The sequence below is a fragment of the Mercenaria mercenaria genome, chromosome 11, assembly GCF_021730395.1.
Source record: "Mercenaria mercenaria strain notata chromosome 11, MADL_Memer_1, whole genome shotgun sequence".
In the NCBI taxonomy this organism is placed as follows: Eukaryota; Metazoa; Mollusca; class Bivalvia; order Venerida; family Veneridae; genus Mercenaria; species Mercenaria mercenaria.
This window is the reverse complement of record NC_069371.1, coordinates 38,089,026-38,099,880: the sequence shown is the minus strand read 5'-3', so window position 1 is coordinate 38,099,880 and position 10,855 is coordinate 38,089,026. Positions and strand designations below refer to the sequence as shown.

The 10,855-nt window shown below is 38.9% G+C and overlaps 1 protein-coding gene across 1 annotated transcript in view; it reads left to right on the top strand.

Annotated features, from left to right (window-relative positions):
* Positions 1–10,855, top strand: part of LOC123532473 (autophagy-related protein 9A-like) — a 34,666-nt gene that overhangs the window by 422 nt on the left and 23,389 nt on the right. The window contains exons 2-6 of the mRNA XM_045313920.2: positions 2,497–2,687; positions 5,130–5,238; positions 5,694–5,843; positions 6,779–6,914; positions 8,625–8,727. Coding sequence (XP_045169855.2) covers positions 2,564–2,687; positions 5,130–5,238; positions 5,694–5,843; positions 6,779–6,914; positions 8,625–8,727 — 622 coding nt within the window. The 5' untranslated portion in view covers positions 2,497–2,563. The remainder of the gene's footprint in view (positions 1–2,496; positions 2,688–5,129; positions 5,239–5,693; positions 5,844–6,778; positions 6,915–8,624; positions 8,728–10,855) is intronic.

The window sequence follows — 10,855 nt, the reverse complement described above, 5'->3', positions numbered from 1 at the left end:
CCAGAGCCTGGGTCTAACAAAATTCTGACCCCTATCTATCTATCTTCCGTAACCGCTGAACCCCTTGCGGGGACGTAGACATTTTGCGCGTCAAAATCATAAGAGAAAGAATATAGTGATAAAAATTTGGAAGTGTCTAGCCGTCTGGTAACCAGACACCTAGCCTGCGTTCTAGTCGTCTGGTTACCGGACGGCTAGCAAATCCTCAGGAGATTTTCTAGTCGTCCGGTAATTGATTTCTTAATGAATAAGTAATGATTTTATATAGTTTTAAATGTTATTTACTTAAAATATCAATACTTATCTGATTAAACGCAAGAGATTGTGTTTGTTTACAAATCCGTTGATATTCTATTTTTAGAAATGATAAAACAATGATCGCCGGACGTCCATTATGCTATTTTGTAAAAAAGTGATGTTTTTTTCTAACGGCCTAAACTTTAATTAGTAAAACACAAATTTATATACATTTTTTGAAGAATGGAAAGCTTAAAAAAAGCAATTCATTCATTAATTTTTACTATAGTTATTTCAAAATAAAATGGATTAATTATGAACGCTTTTCTTAAAGTTTTGAAAATATGAAAATTTGAAAGTACTTAAAAACTGTCTTAATTTTGAAAATCGAGTGAAAAAGTTGTTAAAATTTAAAAATTCCGATCCCATGAAAGCCTCCAGATGGACAGATTTTAATAAGTGACGTCATGTCAATCTCCCCATTATTGAGTTCGGCAAACTTCCATTTTATTGGCTGAATAATCCAGTGATTTATTGTAAATGTTTATAGTATGTATTTACACAAAATTTTGTTTGCAGATAAGTATCGATATCTTATGTAAGTAACATTAAAACTATATAAGATATAAAATCAATTACCGGACGACTAGAAAATCCCTGAGGATTTGCTAGCCGTCCCGTAACCGGACGACTAGAACGCAGGCTAGGCGTCCGGTTACCGGATGGCTAGACACTGCCTAAAAATTTAGAGTGGAAGAAACTAAAAAATAACTTTGGTGAAATAAAAAGGTTAAAACTTTAGTTAGCAGGATAACTAGGGTGAGACATGTTCAAGGCTGCAAACTGCGGCACTGAACTGCTCTAGGGTAGGGAGGTGGGCGACACTGGGGGGTAGTTGGTTCCAAGGTACACTTTCTCAGAAATAAGAGAACTTGTAATAGTCATGGTTGCAGTAATTAACCAATAACTTAGGGAATGGCCATAGTGGAACATCGGGTCTTTGGGGGAAAGGTAATCTACGTTTGGGGGATATCAACCAGATCATGATAATCTTATAGAAGAGTGATACCTAGAATCTTTTATGCCTTAAATCCGTCAACGAAGGTTTTAGGGAGTGTAGCATATCTGTTACACTGGAAGTACGGCCGAAGTCAGTCTTGATCCAATGGGCGGCTATTCTTTGGACACTTTCAATTTGGTCTATCTGGGTTTGGGTGTGGGGCGACCATACCTTGGAGGCATATTCAAGCTGGGGTCGGACTAGAGTCTGGTAAGCAATGGTCTTAATGGGTTTGGGAAATTTTGGGACCTTAATGTTCTTCTTAAGAATCTTAGGTTTGGTTGCTTTTTTGGTTGACCTATTTATGTGATTGTCCCATGATTGTCCCATGAGGTCATTTGAGTATTCCACGCCTAGGTATTAGCTGAGCTGACCGATTCAAGTTGGACTCCATGTAGGTAATACTGGTAGGGATAGGACTTTCATTCTAGGGGCGTGGATCACTTGACACTTGGAGGGGTTGAACTCCATATCCCACTCCAACTCCCACTTTTCTAGAAGTTTTAGGTCATTTTTGAGAGTGACAGATTGGTCTGCAGATGACAATGTTAGATTATTTCCCGTGTCATCTGCAAAAGGGGGGCGATTTTGGAAACTAATGTTTTGTGGAGGTCATTTATGTAAGCTAGGAAGAGCAGGTGACCAAGTACAGACCCCTGCGGGACACCTGATGATACTGGGATGGCATCAGGGGTGTGCCATTTAGTACTATGATTGGATCCTTTCTAAAAGCCTTTGACCCATCTTAGTGTGTTACCTCTGACTCCATATTCATTCAATGGCATCAGAGTTGCTGATCCGTATTGTTTAAAATAACATACAAACCAGTCTTAAAATACCATCATTTTACCACCACCTGCCAAAGTGTACTTCAGATTTTGTCGACTTCAATATTTATTGAATTTTGAGAGCAAATACATTGGATTAGAGGCATTTGATCATGAGGCAGTTTAGTGCTTGCATCGAGTTTTTTGCTATTAAATTTAAATACTTTAACAGAATGCAAAAATTAACAAAATGTGTGGGCTACCAGACAAAAATATGGGTAGCTCAATGGGCTATATCAATATATAGATAGTATGACCTGTTATCTGCTTGTAGGGCAAAAAGATCTAACCTACTGTATACAAAACTGTACTGTAATATTTTATATGGTGTTTCTGAAATTTCAAAAACTTCCCTGTTTATTTTTTTGACAGGACCCTTTTTGATTACAATGTGATTAAGACTACTCGAACAAAGGTGTGACTGTATACAGTAAGAGAGATGGCAGAATTTGAGACCCAGTATCAGCAGTTATCAGTGTATGATGATGATGACACAGGGGAGGAAACAGATAATCCGGCGGAAGATCATCTGATGATACATGTTGTTCCCGAAGGAAACAAAGGTAAAGTTTATATACTTGGTCATTGTAGTGTATCAGGGGTTGGTTTATACATAGAGATAGAAAGACCACATAGTTGGTCTGTATTGGTTTATTTACATTGTTTCTAGTACTACTATTCTACACACTATACAAACATGGGTAATAAAAAGTGGGCCAAACAGAAATATGTAATTTATTGTATTAAGAAACTCGTTAAGATGTACCAGTTCTGAGATTTTAGTAGTTGTACATACTGTGTGCATTCAGCTTGTTAAAAAACATTTCAATTTGACAGCAGTGCTTCACTGAGGCATTGATCAAGTACTACTCCAACAGTAAAATAAGTTCTGTGTAACATGTGATAGTAAAATTAAATGTCGTGTAACATGATGTTATAGTAAAATAAATATGTAACATGATGGGGACAACAGGTACATTACATAATTATGTCTCCCCCAGGAGACATATTGTTTTTGCCCTGTCCGTCCGTCCGTCCGTCACACTTCATTTATGAGCAATAACTGGAGAACCGTTTGACCTAGAACCTTCAAACTTCATAGGGTTGTGGCTGCTGGAGTAGACGACCCTATTGTTTTTGGGTCACTCCCTCAAAGGGCAAGGTCACAGGGGCCCGAACATTGAAAACATTTCCCATCAATAACTAGAGAACCACTCGACCCCGATTGTTGAAACTTCATAGGATGATTGTACATGCAAAGTAGATGACCCCTATCGTTTTGGGTCACTCCATTAAAGGTCAAGGTCACGGGCCCGAACATTGAAAAACCATTTCCGGTCAGTAACTTGAGAACCACTTGACCCAGAAGTTGAAACTTCATAGGTGATTGGTCATGAAGAGTAGATGACCCCTATTGATTTTGGGGTCACTCTGTCAAAGGTAAAGGTCACAGGGGCCTGAACATTGAAAAAACCCTTCCGATCAATAACTAGAGAACCACTTGACCCAGAATGTTGAAATTTTCATAGATGATTGGTCATGAAGAGTGATGACCCCTATTGATTTTGGGGTCACTCTGTCAAAGGTCAAGGTCACAGGGGCTGAACATGGAAAACCATTTCCGATCAATAACTAGAGAACCACTTGACCCAGAATGTTGAAACTTCATAGGGTGATTGGTCATTTCGAGTAGATGACCCCTATCGATTTTGGGGTCACTCTGTCAAAGGTCAAGGTCACGTGGCCTGAACATGGAAAAACCATTTCCGGTCAGTAACTTGAGAACCACTTGACCGAGAATGTTGAAACTTAATAGGGTGATTGGTCATGCGAGTAGATGACCCCTATCGAATTTGGGTCACTCCATTAAAGGTCAAGGTCACAGGGGCCTGAACATTGAAAACCATTTCCGGGCAGTAACCCTTTAGAACCACTTGACCCAGAATGTTGAAACTTAATAGGATGATTGGTCATGCAGAGTAGACGACTCCTAACGATTTTGGGGTCACTCTGTGAAAGGTCAAGGTCACAGGGGCCTGAACATTGAAAACCATTTCCGGTCAGTAACTTGAGAACCACTTGACCCAATGATGAAATTTCATAGATGATTGGTCATACAGAGTAGATGACCCTAATGATTTTAGGGTCACTCTGTTAAAGGTCAAGGCCACAGGGGCCTGAACATGGAAACCATTTCCATTCAAACTGGAACCTCTTACCCAGAATGTTGAAACTTCAATGATGATTGTTCATGCAGAGTAAATGACCCCTAAAGATTTTGGGTCACTCTGTTAAAGGTCAAGGTCACAGGGGCCTGAACATTGACAACCAGTTCCCATCAAAAGCTTGAGAACCTCTCGACCCAGAATGTTGAAACTTCATAGGATATTGAACATTCAGAGTAGATGACCCCCATTGTTTTTGGGGTCACTCCGTTTTAAAAGGGCAAGGTCACAGGGGCCTGAAAATTGATAACCAGTCCGATCAATTAATTGAGAACCACTTGACTCGAATGTTGAAACTTCATAGGATGATTGAACATGCAGAGTAGATAACCCCTTTGATTTTGGGGTCAGTCTATTAAATGTCAAGGCCACAGTGCCTGTTCATGTAAAATCATTTTTGGAAATAACTTTAGACCACTTGACCTACAAAGTTGAAACTTAAAAGGATGATTGGACTTGCAGAGTAGATGACCCCTATTTATTTTGAGGTCACTTGATCAAAGGTCAAGGTCACAGAAGCCTGAACAGTGACTTGAGAACCACTAGGCCAGGAGTGTTGAAATTTAGCGGGATGATTGGACATGCCAAGTAGATGATCCCTATTGCAGCCAACCATCAGTGTCTCTTTGACTTTCGCTCCTAACCCCTATTGACTTCTTGCCTATAGGACTTTGCATTGGGGGAGACATGCGCTTTTTTACAAAAGCATTTTCTAGTTTAGTTTCTAAATTTATAGTGGATACAGATGCATTAACATTCCACTGTATAATGGTATTTCAGCTCGTTGGAACCATATAGAAAACTTGGATGAGTTTTTCACAAGAGTTTACCAGTATCATCAGAGGCAAGGGTTTATGTGTATGGTGTTAGAAGATCTACTCCAACTTCTGTAAGATGTTTCATAATTTTTTCTTCTACTTTTAAGCTTTAGTCTGAAGAAAATAAGTACATTTACAGTTTACAGTCTGTGTCTTGTACCATGTATTAAGACAGTGTACAGGTAAAGACAAGCGGCAGTTCATTTCTCGTTATTTCAGCATTCTTTGGCTGTAGCTTATATGTCAGAGCAATGGTTTTTGTGACAACAGGGGAATACAGAAGGAGAAATCAAATGGAATATACTGATTTTCATCATGGGTCCACTACCATAAAATGAAATGTGATCATTAGTTTTTTTAATATGTAAATATGACAGTTTTAATATGCCGTAATTACAAAATATATATTCATTATCTTATTACTTATAATGGATAAAAAATTTGTAAGAAAAGTGGATTTTTTCCCTTGAAAATATTTGTAGCTACGTATCCTTAAATTTTGTAATGTTATTATCTTATATTTCAGTCAATTTGTGTTTGTAGTGGTGTTTTCTACATTTCTCATTGTATGTGTAAAGTATGATGAACTATTTGACAATGTTTATCGTAATCGTTCCCAGCATCATAAAGTAACATTAGACGATACAATCAAGTCACACGAAGAATGTTTAGAATCGTAAGTATAGTTGTGTTGCTATCTGTTAAATTTCTATAATGAACTTGTTTATCTTTCAGTTTGGACACTACCATTAACTGTTAAAAGGGGTGCTTATCAAAAAGATACTGGCTGAATAGCGAACAGTGCAGATCATGATCGGACTGCACAGATGTGCAGGCTGATCATGATCTACACTGGTCGCAAAGGCAGAATCAATTGTGCCCAGCATGGCAAGAGTTAAAAATAGATATCAGAGGGTACACAACACAAATGTACAATTTCAGTGCTCGCAGGTGGAGTAAATAAGTATGCATCATACAGTGTAATAAACATCTGCTAAAAATTTTCAAATGTATTTAATTGTTATCAAATCACTTGGTACAGGTAAATCTACATGTTAAAAACTGCTAACATAACAAATTAAATCAAACCGAGTCTGCTTATGTTGCTTGGTTGCATCCTATGCCTCCGGAGGATCTGTTTAATATATATATATACAGATCTTATTTACAAGTACAGTGAACATGCAAGGCTGCATCATGTGAATATCTAGCAATGTTTTGGAAATAGTCATCTCAGAAACTTACTTTAAATACCCATGTACAAGGCGCACCAGTGTAGAAGACGAACCCCCAAATCTAGGGGGTAAAACTTCTTTGGTCAGTTCAGTAGGTGAATAACTAGCAATGTTTGGAAAATTGACTTCTCAGAAGATTACTTTCAATACCCCATGTGTAATGCACATCTTAGGGAGAATTTTTCTTTGCTAAATCCAATAGGTGAATAACTGATAGTGTATGGAAAATTGACATCTTAGAAGCTTATAACATCTCACACTGTGTTATTGTTCCTTCTTCCCTGTCTATGCATATGCCAACAGATTAAATACTGTTCATATTTCATTTTCAACAATACATGTATAACTCTAAATGATAGCCTATATTTATTTACAGGTTTACTTCAACTATTATATTTTGTCTGATTGTTGCCACTGCGTTTTGGTTGTTTCGTGTTTTAAAGGTGATCTACAATATATTCCTCTACTTTGAGATTCGATCCTTCTACAACACTGCATTAAAGATAACTGCTGTAAGTATATAAGTCTTGCAAGAATGTAAATACCCATTGTTACCTGATTAATTTTTTGGTGTTTGTGTTTCTGGGCCCATGGTGAAGCAAACTGTAGAATGGGTAATATTCTGCAAGGTTTAATTTGACTAAGGCCACATTTAAAAAGTCATTGTTTGCTGTCTCCCGACCCTGCTTTTTAAAGTTGGGTAGGTAGGTAGGCAATTTAAAAAAAAATTTTTTTTGGTTGTGGGGTTGTACGTTTACCAGTATATATATGATCGTTTTTTCAGAATATTTCTTCCGTAAAAATAAGACAAATCTGTATATGTAGTATAAAAGGATGAAATCAAATAGTACAATTTAAACTTTCTTACTTATAGTTTTGCTTACATGCACTTGAAAAATATGCGGCACTTGTCATATCGCAACTTTAAAAAAGATTTTGACCAGCATTGTCCAATAAAAACTTTTGGGGCGCAGCATTTTAAGTGGGTAGGTAGGGAGACAGCAAACAAACATATTTTTAATTTTGGCCTAATTTTTGCAATCATAGCAACACAAATTCAGAAGTTTGATCTTCAATAGTACAGATAGCTACAAAGCACAAATTTGTATGATATGACAGTAATATTGATGTCATGTTGACATATTAACTAGATCCCTACAGGAGCTAGAAAAGAGTGCAACTACATTTTGAACTACAATTTCATGTTAAAGCCATTTTATAAAAGGATATAACAGGACAGTGAGTATAAAACTAGTTCAAACACTGAATTTATTATTAGGCATACAAAATAATTCATTGAATTTTCAGTCACTCCTATTATTCCACAGGACATGTAACATCATATTTTACTATTATTGAAACACTTGACATCACTTCAACCAACTACTGTGAAATCATTAATATTCGTGGGGGACTAATTTTCGTGGATTTCGCGGTTGAGTCAGTCCACGAAATTTAATCCCAACGAACAAGTAAAATTCCCATTCATTTTATGTTCAAAAGTGGAAATCCACGAATTCACATCCCCACGAAATTGCCAATTTGACAAAAACCACGAAATTTCATGCCCACAAAATTAAATGATTTCACAGTATTTTGAGCCATAAATGTTGCAAGAATTAATGCTTTCCAATTTCGTCCACTTTTTTTTTACATCAAAGACATAAGTATCTTAATAATATGTAATGGAACCATGTTTTAATTGAGCCGTGCCATGAGAAAACCAACATAGTGGGTTTGCGACCAGCATGGATCCAGACCAGCCTGCGCATCCGCGCAGTCTGGGCAGGATCCATGCTGTTCGCTTTTTAAAACCTATTGCAATTAGAGAAACTGGGTAGCGAACAGCATGGATCCTGACCAGACTGCGCGGATGCGCAGGCTGGTCTGGATCCATGCTGGTCGCAAACCCACTATGTTGGTTTTCTCATGGCACGGCTCAATTTATTTTTAATACTCTGAATCAGTTAAATATACTGAATGTAAAACATAATCCTGCATTACAATGTTTCTTAGATAATCATTCAAAGCCAGTATTTGTCGGGTGTATAAGAGAACTGTAAACTGACTTCAATCGAATTGGCATATGACGGAATTCAGTGCTGCCCAGTTTTATAAGTTACAAGCTAGAACAGCAACTGTAAGGTGATTCATTATTTCTGATGTATTATTCTGTGTTTCCTGTCTGTCTTCAACAAGAACTTTTTTCACTGATTTTGCAGACTGATTTGCCTAACATGACATGGCATGAAGTACAGACGAGAATTTTAGAAGTTCAAAAAGATCAACAAATGTGTATACATAAGTCTGATCTTACACAGCTAGGTAAGAATATTAAATTATGAATTGTTTACTTAGTAAGTCACAACAGCTTGGCAATGTTTAGGCTTTTAATAGTAGAGGAAGAGCTCAGGTGGCCCACTGGACTTTAGATGGGCACTTGAAATTGTACTAAAAAGGCACAAAAATCAGGATTTGCTTTGATTTGCAATTCTTAGGAGGTAGAAAATTACTTTTTTCTGTAAAAAGGCTGAAGAGTGAGTACCTGGTGTCAAACATTTTCCTACATAATATGAAATCTGTAAAAATAAATCATTTAATTATTTAAGAAATAACAAGTATCAAATTCGCCCAGTCCAACTTACTATGGACCGTATAGCCTCTACTTCACCTAACATCCCCAGATGGAACTCCAAGAAGGCCAGGTGGACCTTTTACCAAAGTCTGAGTGATGAGCTCTGTAAAGACATCAGAGTGGAAGGTAGAGACATCAACCGGGTTGTCAAAGACTTCAACGCCAGTATACTTAAGGCTGCTTACAGCGCCATTCCAAGGGGAGCAAGAAAGGACTATAAGCCATACTGGAGTGATGAGTTGGAGAATCTACAGGCAAAGTTATCAGAAGCCAGGGAGGAAGCAGAAAACAATCCCTCACAAGAAAATAACCTTTCTCTACAGCAAGCCAAGGCCAAATTCCTCAGGCACAAACGGGAAGCACAGAGGAAGAGCTGGAGAAACAAAACAGCCTCGCTCAACCTAGAGCGAGATAGCCAAAAGCTGTGGAGATTGATGAGACAGCTGAACGATGAAGAAACAGGAAGAGGCTCAGTAACTTTGGAAGAGGATGGTGAACTGTTGACGGGTAAACAAGCGGCAAACACTTTTGCCTCTAACTACAAAAATGTTTCCAACGTCCCCATCAACAGGGAACGGCAAAGGGAAGCCCCAAGAGAAAAAAGGGAAAGGCAGACAAGCCAAGTGACACCAGAATGCATGAAGCAGGGTCTTAAACTGCATGAGCTACAGACAGCTCTTAGGCAGTTGAAGACAAAGAAGTCTCCTGGACCAGATGGAGTCACAGATGAAATGCTGACCCATCTAGGCACTGAAGCAATTTGCAAACTCCTGGAAATTTACAACTACAGCTGGCACAAGGACTGCTTCCACAGATATGGAAAGAGGCAGTCATGATCCCCATCCACAAGAAAGGAAAGGATCCAAAGAAGGCTGCAAGCTACCGCCCAATCAGCCTAACCAGCTGTGTTGGAAAGACCATGGAGAGGATTGTGAATGCACGCCTGAAGTGGTACATGGAGACTAACAACCTATTTGCAACGCAACAAGCTGGCTTTCAGACAATTCCGCTCCACTGAGGACCAGACCACTTATCTATCGCAAGAGATAGAGGACGCCTTCCAAGAGCAGAAAGTCGTGCTTACAGCATGGATTGATCTGCAGAGGGCGTTTGACAAAGTCTGGACTGTTGGACTCCTCGTCAAGCTGATGAGGACTGGAGTAGGAGGTCACATGCTGAGATGGATTAAGCCATACCTCCACAACAGGAGAGCAAGAGTGAGTTTAGAACATGCCAGCAGTAGGAAGTTCCTGTTGCGTCATGGTGTCCCACAAGGCGGAGTCTTATCCCCTACACTCTTCTTGCTTTTTATCAATGATCTGGTGTCTGAACTACCGAAAGGAGTTAAGGCTGCTCTCTACGCTGACGATCTGGTGTTATGGTGTAAGGAAGAACATGCCACTACAACCACATACAGGATGCAAGAAGCCATCAACACAGAGAATCAATACAGAGAAATCGTCCACCACACTATTCTCCCTGTCGTCAAAGCAGAGGGCGGGTAAAATCAAGATGGGAAATACTTCGCTGATTGAAGCAGACGAGGCAAAATACCTTGGAGTGACCTTTGACAAACGCTAACCTGGAAGCCCCACATTAGTCAAGCAAAGGGAAGGCCGTAGGAAGCTTGCCATGATGCGCAAACTTGCTGGAACAACGTGGGGAGCAAATGAGCAAATACTCAAGACAGTATATCGGGAACAGTGAGACCCCATTTAGAGTATAGCTCAACTGCCTGGTCCACTACTGCCAAAACTAACCAATAGGCTTTAGACAAGGTTCAGAACCAAGCATTGCGGATCATGACAGGTGCTACAA